This window comes from Choloepus didactylus, chromosome 2 (assembly GCF_015220235.1).
Source record: "Choloepus didactylus isolate mChoDid1 chromosome 2, mChoDid1.pri, whole genome shotgun sequence".
Classification (NCBI taxonomy): Eukaryota; Metazoa; Chordata; class Mammalia; order Pilosa; family Megalonychidae; genus Choloepus; species Choloepus didactylus.
Window position 1 is genome coordinate 195,182,059 of NC_051308.1, and position 24,141 is coordinate 195,206,199.

At 36.9% G+C, this 24,141-nt stretch overlaps 2 protein-coding genes across 4 annotated transcripts in view; both read right to left on the bottom strand.

Annotated features, from left to right (window-relative positions):
- ZFYVE9 (zinc finger FYVE-type containing 9) overlaps positions 1–24,141 on the bottom strand; it is a 205,389-nt gene that overhangs the window by 116,391 nt on the left and 64,857 nt on the right. For 2 of the 3 annotated variants that reach the window (XM_037827231.1, XM_037827230.1), the window contains exons 2-3: positions 23,221–23,325; positions 2,104–2,209 (exon numbers count right to left, since the gene is read on the bottom strand). In XM_037827231.1, coding sequence (XP_037683159.1) covers positions 2,104–2,173 — 70 coding nt within the window. In that variant the 5' untranslated portion in view covers positions 2,174–2,209; positions 23,221–23,325. The remainder of the gene's footprint in view (positions 1–2,103; positions 2,210–23,220; positions 23,326–24,141) is intronic. The other variant, XM_037827232.1, reaches the window with a different exon arrangement.
- On the bottom strand, positions 5,532–6,647 carry LOC119527330 (glycerol-3-phosphate dehydrogenase 1-like protein). The gene has a single exon (XM_037827236.1). It carries the CDS (start codon positions 6,512–6,514, stop codon positions 5,570–5,572), a length of 945 nt encoding a protein of 314 aa, XP_037683164.1. The 5' UTR covers positions 6,515–6,647; the 3' UTR covers positions 5,532–5,569.

Below are 24,141 nucleotides of genomic sequence, written 5' to 3' on the forward strand. Positions count from 1 at the left end.
ATTTTAGAAAATAAATTCAGAGAAGAAAAATATTTTCCAGGCTGAGGTAGCAAGCTCAAATTCACACAGGCAGTAGGAACTGAGCTAGGCAAAGACTATTTTATTTAAGTGTGGAAAAGAGGGCATTTGAAAGTAGAGGAAACAAAGAAAAGCAAAGTCCCAAACAGCAATTTGAGAGAACAATCAGTTTGGCTTGAGAAAAGAATCAGTATAAGGAAGTGGTGAAAAGAAGCTAGAAAAGTCAGAGTAAGAGCCCTAAAACATCAGATTTTATGGAGAATGGGCTTAGTATCTGCATTTACCAAATTTGGGTTAGCAGAGATTTGGAATTTAATAACATGTGCTTCCTTTTATAAAAGAAATAATGTTTCCTATTATTCGTTTCTGGAAATGAAAAAGAAATACTGCTTTTTACAAGAATACGTAATAATATTCAAACAGGAATGATTGTGCATTAAAAATTTTGTTATTCAACCATCTACTATCCAGATATGTTAATTACTTAGTGCCATCACAATCTGTGTTATATTTTTCATTTAAAGAAGGAAATAAAGAGACACAAAATGAGAAAGCAATTTATTTTAAGTATATTTGCAAAAGTACCAGGCTAAAGGTGGTAATTTTAATGCAACTGGTAACAAGATCCAAAATAATAGTTCAAACAAGTAAGCCATGTAGTTACTCCCAGGAAACTGGTTTCTGAAATCTTTTTCCTTCTAAAGGATTTATCTTTTGTAAACAAATGCTATATTTTCAAAGTAAAAGGACAATTTTAATGATTCAACAAAAATGTATTGAAAATTAACTATATACAAAGTATTCAAAGAGACTAATGTAATGAAGTAATAGTTTTATTAACTAGAGTCAGTGATATCCTAGAAGCACAGTATTCACATGATTAGGTATAGCACTTTGTTTAGATATCTCATGACTTACTTAAGTAACTGTGATCAAACTACATACAGGGCAAAACTAAAGAAAGAATCAAGAACACAATCATAAAAACAGTTGAAACTTAAAGGATAATACACCTTCCAACCTAGTATATACAAAGCCCAGCTAGAGCCAGTAAAATCCTGAACTACTGGATTCACATTTACATTAATCAGAAATGAACCTAGGGTTATGGGTTAGTTTGGTATCATCAACAGTAAAATACGAGAAGAGCAGGATTCCAGGTATCCTTCTTTTTTCCTCCTTACTCCCATGATCCCACATTCTGCTTAAAGCTTACTCTGTCATAGACCCAAAGCAACGAAATCAAAACTAATTTCTCCTCCCAAATGATATCAAAGAAAAACCTGAAACACTGGGTGTAATGAAGGTTTAGAGACCATTACTGAACTCACGGACTTTGTATGGAAATATATAACTTTGTAACTTGGTACATGCAACTCACTATTAGAAATAGAAAACACGAGAGAAGTAGGTGAGATGGAAGACAGAGATTTAAATACAGCTTATACATTCTAGTCAAACCAAGAAGGGGAATCTGGAGGAAAGGCATCCGTAAGTGAATTCCCTAACTGAGGCCTTAAGTGAATCTTAAGCAGACATTTTTAGACTGAGTGTTGAGAATTTGTCATTTAATTAATCATTTTGTCAATTACTTTAAAAAGCAAACTTTTTAAAATTATGTTTAAAATATATCTTCATTGGGCAATCATCATGCCGTAAGCTATTTTTCTTAGTTCAGGAAATGCAAGCACATCCTGAAGCTTTTCCTTGATCATTAATTGATTGTATATGATAGGTGTTAAGAGCTCAGACCCTTTTATCACACTCCTAGATTCTAATTCTACCACTTATTAGCAAGGTAAACTTAGGCAAGCTACTCAATGTCTCTGTGCCTTTATTCTACTCTGTAAATGAAGATAAGATCTACCCTCACAAGACTGTTTTAAAGATTGAATTATATAATCCACATAAACAGTGTAACATACTATCTGGCACACAGTGCGAAAAAATGTTAGTTCTGCATATTATTATATATTATTATCATTACGTCAGTGGACCTGATTTTTTAAAGTACTGCATCCTCTTACATTCCCACATTCTCTATAGCAAATACATGCAAACAGATTCATCAAAGTAAATTCTCACCTTCGTTTTGTTCAAATTCATCTAACACCTTGTCCAGGTTGTAAGCTTCTGCTTGGAAGTAATTCTCCATTGGTGAGGAAACACCACTTAAGAGACTTGTTTACACCTAAAAAGTAGATCAAATTTGTGTTCAACTATCATTTATTAAAATATAATTTGTAAATCTAAAGGATCCAAGGATACAATTTCTTCTAAATCTATTCAGAACAAAGTAAACTATAAAATCTGCAATCCCATTGGATATATTGTAAGATCTTTAAGCTAATAAAGACTAGAAACCTATAGGCTAACAATCACAAAAACTTAACTAAACTTAGAAGGCAAACTTGGTGATCAACTAAATAGGACTTGCTTCAAAAGACAAATTGTGAATGTTGGGAAAAGAATCATTTTATTTGGGATAAAATTACATTTCTATTAGAAAAGCATATATACTGAATTTTTTCAAATGGGAAGTGACAGGAAAGGTTAAGGATGGGGGTGAGTGACAGTCTTTACACATTAGTTCCAAAATGCTAATGATGACTCCAACCTGGTTATTATTTTTAAATCTCTTCTTTTCATGTTCCATTTCTAAGACTTCCTTAATGTTAATCCAACTAAAAGCACTCTCTGGGCATACACACTATGTGTGTCACCTGTTTAATAAACTGCCAAGAGCACACATAGCAGGAGTTAATAAATGATATCTATTATGCCATTTTTTCTTCATTATCATGATTCCCATGCTTATCTATCCTTAGTTTCTCAAAATTTTCTTTTCAAATTGAAAATTTGGCTTGGCATCTCATTGGTATACCTGGAAACAAAAGGCAGGAGAGGTCAGATTACCTCAAGTCTGGGTGAGGAAAACAAATGAAGATGGAAAGTCGTAATATCCTTCCATTACAAACTTTTTTTTTTTTTTGGATTTCAAGATAGATATTTATCCCACATTATAGTCAGTTGGATTGTATCAAGGCAACAGTGTATTTTTACATTCACAGATTAGTTGAAATAGTACAAATTAAACTTATGATCTAGATGTCATCCTTCTTACTACCATAATTAATAAGAAATGTGAAGTAAAATAAATGATGGACCACAGGTGGTTACAAAAATAGATAACTCGTAGAGTAATAAATATCTACAGTAGCAGAGCACAAACTTATAAAACTAGTCTTTTTCATAATGGGCAGAATATTATAAGTATGTTCAAGAGATACAGTCAACAGATTTCAAAGTGGCAAGAGAGCATTTGTAAAGAAAAAACTCTCAAAGTACAGAACCCAGAGTTGGAAGCCGAATGAAGATCAGAATAAACAAAACACACAAAATCCTAATTCCTCACATGTAATTATCCTACTTAGTAGTCACCCCAATTAGTTTACAGCCCTTTATGTATCTTAAAAAGTAACACTTTGTTACCTACGTACAAACTTTTAAAAAGATTTACCACTAGACAAGCAAAAGTTAATTGACTTAACAATGGCACTAAAATCCTGGAAAACTGTAGCATTTTATGTGCTTTCATATACTTCTGGGGTTTAAAATGTACCAAAAATATTTTGGATAGAGTTTAAATTTCAACAAAAATTTATTCAACAATCATTCTCCAGTACAGAAGGGAAAAAAATCCCAAACTGGGGGGTAGGATCAAAACCTCAAAAAGAGACTGAAAATCCATGATTACATAATAAACATTCTTATGTTCCTTTAACATGTAACAGGTGTTATGTAAGGTGTCTGTGTAAGGTTAACCTGAAACTGGTCTCACTTAAGAAGGAAGTCATTTCTATTCTAATTGTAGAATTAAAAGCACTTATTCCATATAATGTGCATTTCAGTGCGGTTGACATCCACTTGGTTGTATGTGACAGTGTCCCCTTCAAGCATCATCAAAGATTCATGGCAAGTCTGAACTGCAGGAGTTTAGAAATAACAATATTACAGACAGTTTTTCATCCTGAATTCTCACAGGAAGTGAAAGACATACTTGAGCTGTCCTAAGGTCACCCTGGGCCAAGAAGAGTGTTCCTGAGTCGTGGTCCCTGGAACACTAGTTTCCTTGCAAAAAACAAACAAACAAAAAAAACAACCTTCCACAGTCTGTGTTTCGGACTTCGTGGGTTAAATACAATTAAACAGATCCCATGACTTTTAACATGTATTCTACACCTTCAAGAAGTGTATAAATGCAGCTTTTCCCAAACTCAGTTGACCTTTCCAGACAACACTTGGAACAACCACTGGAGCCCAGAATATTTTTCTGTGAAACATGGTTTGAACAATACCAATCTAAAGTAAATTTTCTAAAGCAGTGGTTCTCAAAATTTAGTGTGCATCAGAAGCATAGGGGAAGGCACGTAAAGCACAGATTGCAATTGAAGAAGTTGAAGAAGTCTGGGGCAGGACCTGGGAACCTGCATTTCTAAGAAACCCCAAGCAAAGCTGATCCTGCTGGACTGTGGACTACACTTTGAGTGGCACGATTCTAGACAACCACCCAAGTTGCAGGAAAGGCTGCATTTGCCACAGCTATTTAGCAAGAGTTCCAATCAGCCTGTGAGGTCTTAGAAGGTGCGGGTCTTCGGTGGTGTAGAGGAGCTCTGGACTTGACTCCTGGCTGTGCTCCTACTCGCCAGGTGACCAGACACAGCAAGTCCATCTTAAAAGAGGAATAATAGCAGTACTCTCCAAAGGGATTCATGAGGCTTCACAGAGACATCTGTAAAAAAGCACTAACAAAAAGCATCATACAAGTGTCTTTTGCCATCCAGAAGAATGTTGTCAGTCACAGCAGGAAAATCCCAGATGAGTTTTCTGTCCTCTGCTACTGCCAAGCCTTTATGAAGCATGCACTGGCAGCTAACAAAGAGAAAAGGGGCTAAAAATGCAGAAAGCTGCAGAGAGAGGAAAATACATAAGTCGCTTACCTAATTAAAAATATCTAATTGGTAAAAAAAGATCAACCCACAATCAAAGTAGTTAATTATGCTGGCTGTGAAATAGTGTTTAAAAGATACAATATGTTGATCATTGAACACACTCTCTCCTCTATTCTACCATGTTAATGCTGATTAAATTTTAACATCAAAAGAATGCAAAAAAAAAAAATGCTTCCACTCAAAAACATGAGTTAGATCTCAAAAATTTAGCTGAGATAGTTTCAATCTTACAAGCTACCACACTGGCAAATTTCAAAGTAATTTTTAAAAAGGACCTTTAATTTGGTTCATATAAAAGACCACAGAATGAGAAATGAACACGCACTCACAGGTATACATACGTGCGTTGAGTTGTTGCAAAGTACATCTTAGCCAACGAACTCCCTCTTCTAATTCAAAATTGAACCTGTAAAAATTCATACACATCCATGATGGAATTACAGTCAAGCAACCATCTTCTTGCCAAGTTCTGGTTTTTGTTTGAATCCAAAAGACTGACTATATGGCAGAAATTTCCTCAACATGTTGCATGATTCACTTTATTTATGCTGTGGATGACTCTGGAGACAAGACAACATATCTTGAACAGATTTTCCTTTGTAGCAGATCTGATATACTGCAGTAAACAATGGAAACTTGTCGACTAGGCCCTTCTGTTTGAGGATGCGGTACACTTCAGCAGAAGTCTGAGGTCCTTGGAGTTTCTGCTCATTCAGCATCTCGTTCTCCAGTACTTTAACGGTCTTCAGAGCACCACAAAGTTCAACAGTATCTGCATCATCAACCACAGTAATTCGAAAATTTGGAATCTGCAGAAGTTCTCTGAAGAGAAGGCCATTCTCCATTACTTTGCTGCCGGTGGTGGTCTCACAGAACTTGTCTGCAGCCACCTCGCTGGCAATGTTGGCTCCCATCAGCACACTGATGTCAATGCCCATCTTCTCTCGGATGATGTCGGAAATGAGTTTCAGCCCCTCGGGGCCCTTGTCTATCCCCTTGAGGAGGGTGATTCCCAGCGCTTCTTTGGGCACCCTTTCAGTAATCTCATCACAGATTCTGTGAATGAACTGGTGAGGAATGACAAAGACCAGCAGGTCTGCATCCTGCACTGCCTCACTGAGATTTGAGACAGCAACCACATTTTCTGGCAGCTTGTGTCCAGGGAGATATTTTATATTTTCGTGGTCACTATTTATGATGTCTGTTAGTTTTCTCCCATTAACTGTTTCTTCAAAGACCCACATCTTGACGGTGGAGGCAAACTTCTGAAGTTTCTTGACATTATTACCAATTATTTTTGCAACAGCTGAACCCCACCGAAAAAACACAAGGAATTTTCGAGCCTCCTTCAATTCCTCGATCAAGGCGATTTGCCGTGGAGAGCGGAGAACGCTGGAAGGCTGTTGCGCAAAATGCCCGAGGGTGCGCAGGTGGCCTCTGCGCCCGCCACGCAGCGACCAGGGCGCAGACAGGTAGGTGCCCATGGGTGCAGCGTGCCCTCTCTCCGCGCTGTCCTCCACAGTCACGAGGGCCCAGGGTGGGGCGAGTGCCTCGGCACGGCCTCCCTGGACGAGCAATCTCCATTACAAACTTTTAAATCAAATATAGAAAGTGGTAGATTTTCTTTGACTTGTAAAGAGAGTGTTTCTCATTCTCTGAGGTATATAAAAGTGTCGCTATTTTTTTTCTCAGTTTACAAATAAGAAAACAAGCTCAGGGAATTTAGCTGACTTATTCAAGTATTTCCCCAGGATTATTAATTTACTCAATTTTTATTTATTGACTGGCTCCTCTTAATTTATTGAAGTTTAGATAGAAAAATAGGCTATGAAATCAAGAATGCCTTTTTAAAACTCATCTTTTTTGCCTAATGATTTATAGTTCAAAATTATTTTCATATACAAGTCATGTACATTGATGAAGACTGCAATTTAAACTGATCTAAAATAGAATGAAATTTCTCACAATATACAATCGGGCACATTTAACATACATCTATACTTAATAGCATTTTATGGTCATTATACATAAAATATTAGTCAATAAATAATCAGATCAACTTGTTTATTGTGAATCTACTGCCAGTGGGGTACTGTAATCAGTTCAAGTCTCAGATATCATCATTAACATCAAGGAGTTTATGATTTAGTTAATGATAAACAATGATAAATAAGGAAAGTATAATAAGAAAGCATAATAATAAATGATTTTAATAACTCCAAAGATAGAGCATCTTACAAGTTACAACTCTATTAATCTGTTGGACAAATTTAACAGATAATTGCTACAGAATAGATATGAAAGAAGTTCAAGAAATGGGCTGGATCACAGGCTAGATGGCCAAGGAAGGCATTATTCATAAATTTGAGCTGGGTCTAGAAGATGGATAAAATTGGACAGATATTCCAGAAGGGGAGATGCAGAAGTAAAATTTCAAATAGGAGGATACATACAAGGAGTGATGGAGGGTTGGAGATTTAAAGAGGAACCAGTGAAATCGGAGCAAGAATGTATTTATATAGATAAGAGTAGGACACAGTTGGCGAAACCCCTGAATGCCAGTCTGAGAAAAATAGTGTATATAATTTAATCATTGAGAAGCATTATATCATAATGGATAAGAACAAAACTCTAGGACCAGACCACTCAAATTCTAATCCTAGCTTATGCCACTTACTAACTATATGACCTTGAGGAAGTTACTTAATTTATCTGCAACTCAGTTTCCTTATATGTAAAACTGGATAGTAATAGTGCCTACATCAAAGTTAAACGAGTTACTACTATAGGTAATGGATTTCAAACACTACCTGGCACATAATAAGTGACATAAATGATTATTCATGTTTTTAATCCTTAGAGTTGATCCTTTTACTCCAAGATAAATAATCTGGCAACAGTGGCTAGTTTCTAGTCCCGTTATCCCTTCCACTAATATTTACTGAGCACCTATTATATGCAGACACTTTGCTGGGTACTGATACACTACTTAAATATAAATTTCTTGACTATACCAAGCTTTTTCTCTCTTCATGACTTGTTATGTTTCTGCCTCCAACCTCCCCCTCTTTGCCTGGACAACTCTTCATCTTTCAGCTCTTAGCTCAAATATCACTTTCACAGGGAAGTCTTCTCTGAACCCCCAGAAAAGGTGATGTCTCCCCTCATAAGCTCCACAGCACCCCATTCGTTTCCTTTATAATATTTATCACAATTTATAAATATACTTTGGTGTGATTATTTGATTCCCAGTGATTAGCACAAAATCTGATGTGCAAGCTATCTAATAAATACTTATGGAATGAATAAATCAAAAGTACATAAACAGTCAGTGAAGAAATTGTACTGAGCCTCAATTTATAATTATCGATTCATGCAGACATCAACAATTGATGCTAAAACCATTAGGTCAACAGTTATTGGGGAAGAGAATATTCACCATGTCTCAAATTACCACAGATAACTTATTAATTACAAAAGAGAAAATATATGTTTATAATAAAGAGATAAGGCAATCAGCACCTTTAACTGATCACAATTAGCATCACCAATCGTTGAACAAAATTATATTATGCCCCCCATGTTGTCATGCAATGAGAAGTATGAAACATAACCTATAGAGTACTTACCAAAAATGTTTAATCTAAATTTAATAATAAGGAAAGAGACAAATCTAGAATGTAAGACACTCTATAAGAAAAATGACCTGAACTGTTCAAAAATTCAGTGTTATGTAAAACATAAATTTATTCTAAATTTTAAAAGACTAAAGATTAAATGATCAAATGCCATGCATATAAGCATTGACTGATCCTGAATCAAGAAAACACATACATATAGCCATAAATGACATTTTGGATACAACCCGACTGTCCTCACTCTTAGGAGATGCCTGCTGAAGTATTTACGTTAGAAGTGGTATACTGTCTGCAACTTACTTTCAAACGATTCAGAAAACAAAAGTATGTAACTGTGGTGGGAAGCGGGGGGGAAGAGAAGTGCGCAAAAGGGGCAAAAAAAAAATAGTAAAAAATTGATGAATCTAGGTAAAAGATACATGGGTCTTCATTGTACTATTCTTTCAACTTTTCTATAAACTTGACATTTTTCAAAAGCAAAAAAATGGGTATTCTGAACTGACAGAAGCATTCCTTCTCATTTTGAATATTAAAATTCTAGATAAAGCAGATTATTTTAAAAGAGATTAGACAGTTGAGTTCAAAAGCAAGGAAAGGAATATACAGATGTCATAAACCAAGAAGGAACCAAGCCACGAAATAAATGGGAATTGAAGGATGGCAGTCCAAAGGGTTAACCAAACTAGACAGTACAGGCCTGGGGTTTGAGAGGCAGCAAGAAAAACGGGAATTACTAGGTGCAAACTTGTAGACGTTTCTGCACTGGAGGGGGTCTGACTGGGATCTCAGTATAAAGCCAGGAAGCAGGATGGATTAGAGTACCAATGAAATCAAACTTGAGAAACTGGAATTCCTAGCCTGTCCCTCACACAGGAGCAGAACCAATATTAAGTCTTCCTACCCATGTACATACATGGTTTATGACTATTAATAATATTACTTCCTTATGACTAAATATTTTTAATTATTAAATGTTATTAAATATTGGATAGTGGGGGAGAAGGGTTCATGTGACTATAAAGGGCAGTACAAGGGAGATCTTTGTGGCAACGGAACAGTGCTATATCTTGATTGCAATGGTCATTACACAAATCTACAAATGTAATAAAATAGCAAAGAACTATACACACTTAATCATTAGGGAAAACTGAGCAAATAAAGGATACAAAAGAACTCTCTGACCTATTTTTTTAACATCCTGTAAATCTCTAATTAGTTCAAAATTAAAAATTTACAAAAATAAGAATAAAGGGAAAAGTTATTAAATATTGAAACATGGGAACAGGATGAGGAGGGCATCTGTATATATAAAAGGAAGGCCCAGTGGGATGAGAGGATGCCCATGTTGTAGGGGTGGCCTAGCATTAGGTGTCAGAGCCTGAGGAGGATGAAAAGGTCATCTATGCAGAGGGTTTGGAGGAGAAGAGGCCATCCACATGAAGGAGATTGCCTGGCATGGAGAGTAAGAGCACAGCTGGATGGGAAAGGGTGTACTCACATGAGAGGGATGAGTAGGGAATGGGGTGGCAATTTGGGTGGTAAGTCAGCGCCTGAGAAGGATAAGAACAGCCAGAGTGGCAGAAGCAACAGGAGATTCATTACATACAGAGAGATGGATCAAATAAGTAACTACACGAAGGGCAGTGGGAACAAGGTTTCTCACTGTTGGAAAAGTGAGTTAAAATGTGGAAAAAGAGAAACTAGAAAAAAACTTGGTATTTGAGATATCAATGTGAACTCATGGATTTCAACAAACATGTATACTTGTATAAATATAGGTGCAAATATATATATATATATGCATATGCATGTATATATTCTCTAGTTACATCCACAGGAGACTTTAGAGCAGCAATGCTCCACCTTGACCCCAGGTAGCAATCAGCACACCCAGCACCAGAGCTGGTTTCTAAATACTACTTACCACTAAAAGGAACCAGGACTCCTTGAAGAAATGGCTGATTCCAAGACTGGAGTAAGAAAAGTACAAGGGCCTTGTGCCAGTTTGCATATATTTTGTCCACCCAAAAGCCATATTCTTTAATGGAATCTTGGGGGACAGATGTATTAGTGTTGCTTAAGTTGGGTGTTTCCAAGGAGATATGACTCAATCAACTGTGGGCAAAACATTTGAGTAAATTATTTCCATGGAGATATGGACCCTGCCCATTCAGGATGGGTCTTGATTTAATCACTGGAGTCCTATAAAAGAGCTCACAAACAGAAGGAACTCAGAGCAGCTGAGAGGGACATTCTGGAGAGAAGCTAAGAGCTGACAGTAATGCTGACACTTGAAGATGCTTGGAGATACAGACAGAAGGACATTAGTTAAGACATGAAACCCAGAGTTTGCCCTGGGATATGCTAAGGCAGGACTCACAGGCACTTAGAGAGAAACGTACTGGGACAAATAACCAAGAACACACAGGAGCTGAGAGAGAAGCTGGAACACAACCCAAGATCAAAAACGCCTTCCCAGCTAACAGAGGTTTTCCGGACGCCATCGGCCTTTCTCCAGTGAAGGTACCCTCTTGTTGGTGCCTTGATTTGGAAACTTTTATGGCTTTAGAACTGTAAATTTGTAACTCAATAAATCCCTTTATAAAAGCAATCCATTTCTGGTATTTCACAAAATGGCAGCATTAGCAAACCGGAACAGGCCTTGTCCAGGATGTCAAGAAATTAGAACCCTCATACATTGCCAGAGAATGGATATAAAATGGTGCAATCACTTTGGAAAATAGTTTGGCAATTCTTCAGAAAGTTAAACACAGTTACCACATGACCCAGCAACTCCTTGCCTAGTTTAGATACCTAAGAGAAATGACAACATAAATTCACATAAAAACTTCTACACAGACGTGCCTAGAAGCATTATTCATAATATCCCAAATAGGTTGTTGAAAATTCAATCTCTTTTAACTAATGAATGGATAAATAAAATATGATACACTCATACAGAATATTATATAATAAAAAGGAATAAAGTAGCCATGTTGCTACAATGAATGAACCTTGAAAACACAGTAAGTGAAAGACCAACACAAAAGGACATGTATTTTATGAAACCATTTATAGGAAATGTGCAGAATAGGCACATTTCAACAGAAATAGAGAAAATATATTAGTAGCTGCCAGAGACGGAAGGGACTGGAGGAAAACAGGGAGGGACTGCTAAAGAGTATGAAGTTTCTTTTTAGGGTGATGAAAATGTTAAAGGGGATGGGTGCACAACTTTATGAATACAGTAAAATGACTGAACTGTATACTTTAAAAGTGTGAATTTTATGGTATGTGAATGATATTTTAATTTAAAAAAGAAGAAGAGTAGCCTAGAATATCTTTTGTGCTCCAAGAATGATGGGGACATGAGAAAAAGAAACAGAAGACAACCTGAAGAGGTTCCTATAGGCCAGCATCAATGAAAACAGTGATAGCAGTGGATTATAACTCAACAAATTAAAAAGGAAACCATGGGTCCTCACAATCTGAATGAATTGCAAGTGTGATGAGGAATGGGTCATTAAACAGTTTCAAAGTACCTCTCCTCAAAAATACTTTTTAATCAAAAAAGAAGAATAACTTTAGAGGAAAAGCCTGGCAGACACTACCTTAATCAAGTGTGCTCCCTGATATGTCACAATGAAAAACACACAGCACCACTTCAGCAATATTCCCATCTGAAACGTGTAACTTGCCACTGATGAACAATCCGAAAGGAAATCAATAAAACAATTCCATTTACAATAGCAACCAAAAGAATAAATCTGTAGGAATAAATTTAACCAAGGATGTAAAACTAAGGACAGAAAACTAAAAATCATTACTAAAAGAAATTAAAGATCTAAATACAGGGGAAGATATGCCAAGCTCTCAGACTGCAAGACTTAAGATCACTAAAATCTCAATACTACCCAAAGTGATTTACAGATTTAACACAATCATAATCAAAATTCCACCAGCCTTCAAAGAAATGGAAAAGCTAATTATCATGTTCATATGCAAGGGTATGGGATGCCAAAGAGCCAACACTATCTTGAAAGCAAAAAAAAAGTTGGAGGACTCATACTCCGATTTCATAACTTATTACATAGCTAAATCTATCAAAAGAGTGTGGTACAGGCACAAGAAAATAGACATGGACAAATGGAATAGAATAGAAGGCACAGAAATAAACCACACATCTATGGCCAATTGATATTTTACAGCTTGGTTTTTCATGTACTTTGTTTGTATATGTATACTTTGTGAAAGTATGCTTTCATATACTCACAGTTTAATTGAAAGGTTATATACAAATTTTTTAATTATTTTTAATTGTGGTAAAATGCACGTAATACAAAAATCATTTTAATCATTTTAAGTGCACAGTTCTTTGACATTAAGTACACTGACTATACAACATTAACCAGTATATATTTCTAGGCTATTTTCATCACCTCAAACTAAAAGTCATACTCATTTAGCAATAACTCCTCATTCCCCGTTCCCACCCTTGGTAACCACTGTTCTGCTTTTTGTCTCTATGAATTTGCATACTCTAAGAATTTTATACAAGAGAAATCATATATATATTTACCTTTTTGTGTCTGGCTTATTTCACTCAACATGATGTCTTCAAGATTCATCCGCATTGTAACATGTTCCAGAACTTTACTTCTCTTTACAGCTACATAATATTCCACTGTATAGATACACCACAGTTGTTTATCCACTCATCTGCTGATGGACACTTGGGTTATTTCCATCTTTTTGCTATTGTCAATAATCTGTGAGGATCGCTGATGTATAAATATCTGTCCAAGTCTCTGCTTTCAATTCTTTGGGATATATACCTCGGAGTGGAATTGTTGGATCACTTGGCAATTTTGTCCTAACTTTCAGAAGAATGGCCAAACTGGTTTCCACAGTGGCTGCACCATTTTACATTCCCATCCACAGTGTACAAGGGTGCCTATTTCTCCCCATGCTTTCCAAAACTGGTTATCTTCTTTTAAAAAAAAAAAAAAGCAACAGCCATTCTAGCCAACTCTTTGTAGCTTTAATTTGCATTTCTCTAATAGCTAATGATGTTGAGCATCTTTTCATATACTCAGTGGCTATGTTAATATCTTCTCTGGAGAAATATCTGTTCAAATCCTTGGCCCATTTTTTAATTGGGCTGTTTGTATTGTTCTTCTTGAGTTATGGGAGTTCTTTACATATTCTGGATATTACACCCTTATCAGTTATATGGTTGCTAAATACTTTTCCCCTTTCTGTAAGTTGTCTTTTCAGTTTCTTGATAATGTCCTTTGATAGACAAAAGTTTTTCATTTTGAAGTCTATTTTATTATTTTTTGTTGTTGTTGCTTATGCTTTTGGCATAAAATCTAAAAGATCCATTGCCTACTACAATGAAGACATTTCTCATGTAAAATTTTATAGTATTACCTCTTATATAGGTCACTGATCCATTTTGAATTCAATTTTTTATATGTCAAGAGGCAGTCCCAGTACTATTTTTTGAATAGACTATTCTTTCCCAACTAAGTGGACTTGGCACCCTTGTTGAAAATCACCTGGCCACAGATGTGTGGATTTATCTTTAAACTTTCAATTACTACTCCATTTGTCTATATGTCTATCCTTATGCTAATTCCACACTAGTTTAAATTCTGTAGCTTTGTAGTAAGATTGGAAAACAGGAATTTTAAGTCCTCTGACTTTGTTCTTATTCAAAGTTGTTTTGGCTATTCAGGGTCCCTTGCAATTCTGTATGAATTCTGCTGAATTCATTTATTATATCCAGTATGTTTCTTGTGGATTCTTTGGGATTTTCTATATATAAAATCATATTATCCACATGTACAGATAATTTTACTTCATATCTCACCATATTTTCCAGCTTCCTTTGTAATTTCTTCTTTGACCCATTGTTTGCTTAATAGTGTGTTAATTCCCACATATTTTCTAGTTTTTCTTCTGTTCTTGATTTCTAGCTTTGTTCCATTGTGGTCAAGAAGATACTTTGCAAGATTTCAATATTTTTAAATTTATTAAAGATTTGATTTGTGACCTAAACCACATATCTGATAAGGGTTTCATATACAGAACATACAAAGAATGCTAACAACTCAACAACAAAAAGACAAAAAGCCCAATTTAAAAATGGGCAAAGGACTAGAATAGACATTTCTCTAAAAAAGATATACAAACAGTCAATACACACATGAAGAGATGCTCAACATCATTAACCATTAAGGAAATGCAAAAACAAAACCACAACAAGATGTCACCTGACACCCACTAGAATGACTATTGAAAAAAAAAAAAAGGCAGAAAATAACAAGAGCTGGCAAGGATGCAGAGAAATAGAAACTTTTGTACATTGTTGGTGGAAATGTAAAATGATGCAGCCACTGTGGAAAACAGTTTGGTGATTCCTCAAAAAGTTCAAAATAGAAGTACCACATGACCCAGTATCCCACATCTAGGTATATACCCAAAAGAACTAGAAGTAGGGACTTAGAAATCTTTACACAAATGTTCACAGCAGCCTATTCACAATAGCTAAAAGGTGGAAGCAACCTAAATGTCCATTAGCAGTTGAATGGATAAACAAAATGTTGTGTATCCATACAAGGGAATATTAGCCTTAAAAAGGAAGAATATTCTGATATGTGCTACCACGTGAATGAACAATGAAGACATCATATTGAGTGAAATACGTGAGACACAAAGGGATGGATGTGTTATGATCCCACTTATATGAAATAGCTAGAATATGAAAATACATAGAGACAGAAAGTAAAGGGCAGGTTACCAGGGGCAGGGGCAGAGGGGAAGGGCACTAGGGAATCAATGCCTAAAGGATACAGGACTTCTGTTTGATTTGATGCAGAAGTGTTGATAATAGATAGTGGTGAGTACAGCACAACATTGTGAATGTAATTAACCCCACTGAACGGTATGCTTGAGAGTGGTTGAGATTGGAGAGCTCATGTTGTGTATATGTTTCCACAATTAAAAAAAAAAAAAACAAAAAAAACAGGCCAACTAGAGAGACAATGAAAATTAAATGTAACATATGATTATGGACTGGATTTAATAATAAGGAGAAAATGTTCAAAAGGACGTTATTGTGATAATGAAAAAACTGGAATACGGACTGCTTAGCTTTATATCAATGTTAAATTTCTTCAACTTGATAACCATATTTAAGGTGGTTATATAAGTGAATATCCCTGTTCTTCAGAAATATAAATGAAAGTATTATGTGTTCAAGGAACATGATGTACACAACCTACTCTCAAATGTTTATAAAATAGACAGGCAGATAGACAGAATGATATGGCAAATGTGGTAAAACATTAAATTTGGTGGACCTGGGTACTGGGGATGAAGTATGTTGGATTCTCTGTATTGATTTTTTATTAATTTTCCAATTGTCCTGGAAGTTTCAAATTATCCCAAAATAAAAAGTTTAAGGAAAAAATGTATAACCTGAATCAAATTATGAGGAAACAAAAGACAAATCAAAATTAACGAACAGTCTACAAAATAACTGCTCTGTAATCTTCAAAGGTATTAAGGTGAAGAAAGTCAAAGAAAGACTGCAGTATTGTTCCAGACTGAAAGAAACTAAAGAGACATGACAACTAAATACATGCGATTCTAAATCAGACCATCTTGATATAAAGGACATTACTTGGCACAACTGGCAGAACTTGAATGGGGTCTGAGGATTATGTGGTCGTAATGCATCAACGTTATTTCCCTGATTTTGATGGCTACATTGTGGTTATTATAGGAGAATGCCCTTGTTTGCAAGAAATACTGGAAGTGATTCAGTGGTAATGGGGCAGCAACTTACTCTCAAATGGTTCAGAGAAAAAAAGTTCCTTTTCTATAAGGTCAAGACTGTTTTAAAATAAAATAAAAATTACACTACAAATTACATTAAAAGCATATTTTTAATTTCCAGGGTACTTTCTTTTCCTGATCCTTTTTATGGTATCTTGATCTTGTTTCATGAACATAATTTCTTCTCTTCCCTCTCTGAGACAATTACCTATACTCGGTTTCTTAAACATTTTCTTGTTTTCAATATTATCTATGTCCTCCAAGTTCCTTTTTTTTTAATTTGTTTTGGTCACTGTCTTTCACATTGGAGGGTTTCCCCAAAGCCCATCCATTTAACAAATGAGGTATTAAAAGCCAATTGGACAACTCAATAATAAAAAGGCATATAACCCAAGTTAAAAATCGGCAAAGAATCTGAATAGACATTTCTCCAAGGAAGATCTACAAATAGCCAATAAGTACATGAAAAGATGCCTGACATCATTACATCAGGGAAATGCAAATTAAAACCACAATGAGATATCACTTCAAGCTCACTAGGACGGCTAGAAGAAAAAAAGGCAGATAATAACAAGTGTTGGTGAGGATATGGAGATATTTAAACCCTTATACACTGCTGGCAGGAATTTAAAACGGTGTAGCTGCTTTGGAAAACATAGTGGCAATTCCTCAAACTATTGAACACAGAGTTACTAGATGACCCAGCAATTCCACTCCTAGTGTCTTAGTTTGCTAATGCTGCGGAATCCAAAACACCAGAGATGGATTGACTTTTATAAAAAGGGGGTTTATTTGGCTATACAGTTACAGTCTTAAGGCCATAAAGTGTCCAAGGTAACATATCAGTAATCGGGTACCTTCACTGGAGGATGGCAAATAGTGTCCGGAAAATCTCTGTTAGCTGGGAAGGCACATGGCTGGCGTCTGCTCCAAAGTTCTGGTTTCAAAATGGCTTCTCCCAGGACATTCCTCTCTAGCAAGCTTGCTCCTCTTCAAAACGTCACTCACAGCTGCATTCCATTCAGTCTCTTTGAGTCAGCATGTTTTATATGGCTCCACTGATCAAGGCCCACCCTGAATGGGTGGGGTCACACCTCCATGGGACTATCCCACCAAAGTCACCACCCACAGCTGGGTGGGGCACATTCCAAGCAAATCTAACCAGCACCAAAACGTCTGTCCCACAAGACCACAAAGATAAAGGCATTTGGGGGACACAATACATTCAAACTGGCACATTCCACCCCCTGGACCCCAAAATGACATTATCTTTCCAAATACAAAATACATTCATTTCATCACAATATCACAAAAACTTAAACCATTTCAGTAACAAAAGTTAAGTACAAAATCCCATCAAAATCAAATATAGGCGTGGTCAGTCCTAAGGCATACTTTTCCTTTAGCTTGGATCTGCGGACTTAGAACAAGTTATATGCTTCCAATATACAAAGGAGGGACATTCATAGGATAAACATTTCCATTGCCATAAGGAGAAAGAGTAAGGAAAACAGGGTTAACAGGACCAAAACAGTTCCTAAAACCTGCAGGACAAACTCCATTAGATTTCAAAGTCTGAGAGTCATTAACAGAATAACGTTGCATCCTTGGGGCTTGAGAGAGCGGGAGTCTAACCCTTCCTAAGGGCCTCTGTGGCAGCCCTTTCCTCTCCAAACACTGAGGTGAGTGCTCCAACATACCCACACATTGGGGAGACCACCTTCTCGGCTCCACCCTCCTCAAACATCGGGGCTGCTCCCGGATTCCCTTCCATCTTCGGGGCACACGCTCAACCCCTTCAGAACAGTGGGGTGGCAGCCAGGCTCTCCCCAATTCCCTGGAAATGTGCTCCAACCTCTTTGTGACCTGAGGTGGCAAAACTCTTCCAGAGCATCGAGGCGGAAAGCCCGCCCTCGACCTCCAGGGCAAACTCACCCTTTCCATGCATGTGGGCTCCTCCGCTCTCCCAGCCCGAGACCTCCTGACTCCAAACCTCAACCTCCATGGCTCTGTCTTTGAAGAAATTTTTCCTTTAATTTTTTCCTTGTCTGTCTCCTCCAGTCCAGACCGGCAATGGCTCTGTCTATAAAGATCTCGCAAAAATTCTGTTGGCTTTGCATGAAGCACACAGGGGTCAAAGCCATCAGACAATAGGAGTTTCCACAAATCCTTTCTGGATAATTCCATCTCCAATCTTGGCTTGTACTGAAATGGCGGCTGGGTTCCATGTTCAGTTACATCCTCACGTTGGGCTGTAGCTTCTGGGATTCCACCCCCTGGAAGCCTGTAATTTTCCAAGCCATCAACTTCTGGTTTCTTTGAACCCAAGAGTTCAGTTCTAAGTTTATCTCTCTCTGCTCGCATTTTACTATAAGCTGCAAGGAGAAGCCAGGATACATCCTCCACACGTAGTCTGGAGATCTCCTCAGCTAAGTATTCCAGGTTGTTGCTTCCAGATTCTTCCTTCCATCTAACACCAGAACTCAATTTTGCTAAATTCTCTGCCACTTTAAAACAAGGATCACCTTTCTTCCAGTTCACAACAACACATTGATCATCTCTGTTCAAGGCCTCATCAGAAGTATCTTTAGAGTCCATATTTCCACAGTCTCTTTAAAGCAGTTTTGGCCTTTTCTGTCAAGCTTCTCACAACTCTTCCAGAAATTCCCCCTTATCCATTTAAAAAGCCGTTCCAACACGTTTGGTATTTGCAAACTCAGCAGCAAAAGCACCCCACTTCTCCGGTACCAAAATCTGTTTTAGTTTGCTAATGCTGCGGAATGCAAAACACCAGAGATGGATTGGCTTTTATAAAAAGGGGGTTTATTTGGCTATACAGTTACAGTCTTAAGGCCATAAAGTGTCCAAGATAACATATCAGTAATCAGGTACCTTCACTGGAGGATGGCAAATAGTGTCCGGAAAACCTCTGTTAGCTGGGAAGGCACATGGCTGGCATCTGCTCCAAAGTTCTGGTTTCAAAATGGCTTCTCCCAGGACATTCCTCTCTAGCAAGCTTGCTCCTCTTCAAAACGTCACTCACAGCTGCATTCCGTTCAGTCTCTTTGAGTCAGCATGTTTTATATGGCTCCACTGATCAAGGCCCACCCTGAATGGGTGGGGTCACACCTCCATGGGAGTATCCCACCAAAGTCACCACCCACAGCTGGGTGGGGCACATTCCAAGCAAATCTAACCAGCACCAAAACGTCTGTCCCACAAGACCACAAAGATAATGGCATTTGGGGGACACAATACATTCAAACTGGCACACCTAGGTATATATACCCATACGTCCACGCACAAACTTGTACACAATTGTTTATAGCACCAAAAGATGGAAAGAACCCAAGTGTCCAACAGATGAATGGATCAAAAAAATGTGGTAAATTCATCCATATGATGGAATATTATTCAGCCATAAAAAGGAATGAAGTACTGATACATGTACAATATGGATAATACTTGAAAGCATTATGCTAAGTAAAAGAAGCCAGTCAAAAAACACCACATATGACTCCATTCATATGAAATGTCTAGAACAGAGAAATTTGTAGAGACAAAGTATTAGTGGTTGCTTTGGGATATAGGAAGGGGAGAAAGAAGGTGGGGAAATTATAGCTAAAAGGTACAGTGTTTCTTTTTGAGGTGATGAAGGAAGGAGAGAAAGAAGGTGGGGGAAGTGATAGCTAAAAGGTACAGTGTTTCTTTTTGAGGTGATGAAAATGTTCTAAAATTTACTATGGTAATAGTTTCAAATATCTGTGAATATACTAAAATCCATTGAATTGTACACTTAAAATGGGTGAATCACAGCTCAATTAAAAAAGAGTGAGCCCTGGTTCTTTGGGAGAATGGCTGATTCTAGAAATGGGGCAGGAAATATGTAAGATGAGCTTAGAGCATTCTCAAGTGCCAGAAATAAAGGACGCACTCAAAAAAAAAAAGATGGGGTTATGTCATAAGAGCCAACTGAAAGAGCTCCCAATGGCCAAAGCTGGAACAATCTGAGCAACAAAATAAAGCAGTTATCAGTATTGGTTCACTAATCATAACAAATGTATCATACTAATGTAAGATGTTAATAACATAGGAAACTGGATGTGGAATAAATGGGAACTCTGTCATATTTTTGCCATTTTTGTGTAAACCTAAAACTGTTCTAAAAGATAAGCTTATTGAGAAGAAAAAAAAGAGCCAGTTGGAAGCTCTGCATGTGCCACGTGTGGGTGGACTTGTCAACTAGCAGGCTTCCATAGCTATGTCATTGGGAGACCCCCAGATGTCTGTATATGTAGGTCTTTTCTTTGGACTCCAAAGATGATTCATATACTCTCCCGTAAAAGGATGCAGGAATATAATGCCAGGACACCAGCTTCTGAAAGAAGAGTAGCAGAAAACATGGGGGGAAGATCTCGCCTTTCAATCCGTAGAATGTCCCTTAATCCCTCAGCTTTGAATACGGTCATCCCTGATCTCTGTTATTTCTGATGTTCCCAAATCTTGAGCTTCTCTGGTTTCATTTTCCAAAGAAAAACCTGTGATCTTCTGAGGATTTGGCAGACGGACAGTCTTCTGACTGCATAAGCCAGGACTCTCAGAGGATTTAAACCTTGTTTCGGGATTCTTTACGTGCGTTCTTACAAAAGCATCCGTTACCCAAAATAAAAGTACACAAAATATTCACCCATGTGAATCTCAAAGAGGAATATAATTACTTAGTTCAGTACAGTTTCTTTCTGAAGACCTCTCTTCTTTCGTCTTTTTGTCTAGACTTCTTTTTTGTTCTATGCACCAGGGTCCTTTAGGACACCCTTAAATCTCAGTCTTAGCAGTCCCACTTTTACAACACTCATCTGATTGTTCTTTTTATGTCTCCTTCATGATACTTTCTTTTTATTCCATGTATTTATTACTATGAACATGTGTACATTCATGCATCAAACGTTACTGAGCATCTACTAGGTATGTACCAGGCAATGTCTTAGTCACTAGGTTACAAATGACAAAACAATGTCCCTGACCAAAAGGAGCCAATGTCTCACAGGGGAGATGGACAAGTAAACTTAAAATTAAAAATACTGTGATACGTACTAACTGATATATGTACTCAATGCTATGGAGTCAAAGAAGAAGGGATTCAAATTAGACTGAGGCAGATGTGTATTAATTGGGGCAGGGGAGGCTACTGTAACAAATATTCCAATAATTTTTCTAAGGAATAAACAAGAAAGAAGTGTATGTATATTTCACATAACAGTCAAGTTTAGGTATTCCAAATCTGCAGGGAACTTTAGTCAGAGCAGTGGAGGGACCCAGATTCCTTCCACCTTGGTTCTCCACCATCTCCTAGGGCAGTGCTACTTGAGGAACCCATCTACAAGGAGAACACAGATTAACACACTACTTCCTTCATGGGTAAAGTCTTGGTACAAAACAATGTCAGCTCAACCAAACATAACTCCTTATCTCAGCACAGGCCAATACAACTCAAGAAAAGCATCTGGTTGGTGGACCATATTTTGATTAGCAGTGCCTTAGGGTGTGGTCTTCAACTGCACAAAGTTGGGTTTCAGCCTATTTAAGGTTGAGCCAGCAGTAAGGGGAAAGAGAAAGGAGAGGAGGCATACATGGTCTATTAAAAACACAGACCTGAAAGTGGCACACATCATTTTTGCTCAAATTTCTTTAATCAACTTAGTCACAGAGCCACTTCCAGTTGCAAAACAGGCTGAACGGATTTTGGTGTATAACTGGTAGTCTTTACTGTAGGAAGTGGAGAAAGCTTCCTAAAAGATGAGTAAGATTTTGCCACATGAAGACAAAAAAGGGCACTCCAAAGAAACAGAACCCCATGTGAAAAGACCAGGGAACAAGAAATAGCTTGCCAACTACAGATCATAAAGTTTTGATGAGAAAGACACCACTGCCAAGTGCCTCTGCTTCACCTCAACCAAAAACAAAAGGAATTCAGTCTCTTGTCACACTTTTCAGACCCATGCCTCTATCCTCACAGCTTATAAGGAAAACCAGGGAACTCAGCCAGAGGATGCAACACTCCATTAGTGAATGGCACAATCAGTTTCTGAAACCAATGACCTATCCCCCGCTATTTTCTACCCCTTAAATAATCATAATCATAAGAAACCAAACAAGACTCTTAGGAAAAATCAAGGATTTCTGCTCCATAAGGATTAATAAAATACTTCTAATTTTCTTTAGAAATATTTTAAGTTCACAATTAGTCTAAAAATACAAAATAAAACAATGTAATTAAATTTATATTTCTAACTGATGCCCCATGCCAAAATTAACTTTGTTTAGTTCTTACATGATGAGTAAGAAACATAAATTGACTTTAATTAGGTAGACATACCATTCTTTTCTCCTAACAATACTGCTCTAATCCATGTTCTTTCTCATGTTGAAATTATCTTTCTATGCTCAAGGGAGCAATACACTGACTCTAGAAGGGAGGAGCCAAGCACTGGCAGAGAAATTAGCTTTTCGGCATAATTAACAATAATTTTAAAATACTTTGCTCTGAATTTAAGTAAAATCTTTTTCAAAAACTGCACTCTTGATTTAACAAGAGACAATGCTAAAACTGAAGCAAGCAATATATATACATCAGTATTATTCTCTATGGATCTCGTTGTTTTCTCGAGTTCAATCTCTAAGAGAAATAAGAACATTTGTTTTCTTACCTTTTTCCCTTACACATGTGATAAGGAATAGACTTCTCGGTGCTTACTCATGATGCCTGCTACACTACTAGCCAGTCCCACTGATTCAGAAAGTTCTGTTTGATCCTAAAGAAAAAACACATTGCCCGTTATATTCGCTAGAGCAATAAATCTTAATTTTCATCATATAAACCTACCATACTCAGACAAATAAAAGCTGTGGGACTTAAACAGTAAATTACAATTATACCTTTGGATTCAAAGACCGGGCCAGCATGGAATGCAGCAACAGATTAAGGTCAAAAGTTAAATATTTCAATGAACAGTTAAGAATTTTTTTTTAACACTTATTTTCAATGGATAATACAAAGAGAAACACCAACAGCAGGCACTTTCTACCCAATGACTTTAACTGTTAATTTATAAAAATATCACTTATTTTATATTACAGTAGGCCCTCTAAGAATCCAAAGATAATAGAACTGCGTCGTCTTAAGAATGTCCTCTGTTAATGTGATTTTTAAGTCTACACACAGAATTCTTGAATTTTAAAAGTGTCCTGCTGAGATTTTTATTGCCAAACAACTGTTTTTCCTTCAACTGGAGTCTCTTATGAATCCAGTCCCCCTCACTGCTTAGAAGCAATGGTTCTATTAGCCCAATATTCACGTTTACTATCAGACAAAGCTTTCTCAAATGTCAGTTCCTTTTTCTGAATATATGACAATCTCCGTGAAGTTATACTAGTTCAACTTAAATGCCTCTATAACTGCTTAGAGACAAATTGAAACTATTCAAGGGCCTAATTTAGCTTTGAACAAGCTTAGTAATCGAAACTAAACAATAAAACTAAGGCTAAGAATCTCATATTGTCTGTATAAAATTTCTACCATATAATCACAGGATTTTCAGAGCACAAAAATATCTCAGAAATGTCCTAAT

What these genes read in the sequence shown, in the direction of transcription:
- LOC119527330 (XM_037827236.1), bottom strand. Translation starts at nt 6,514, where the DNA reads ATGGGCACCTACCTGTCTGCGCCCTGGTCGCTGCGTGGCGGGCGCAGA.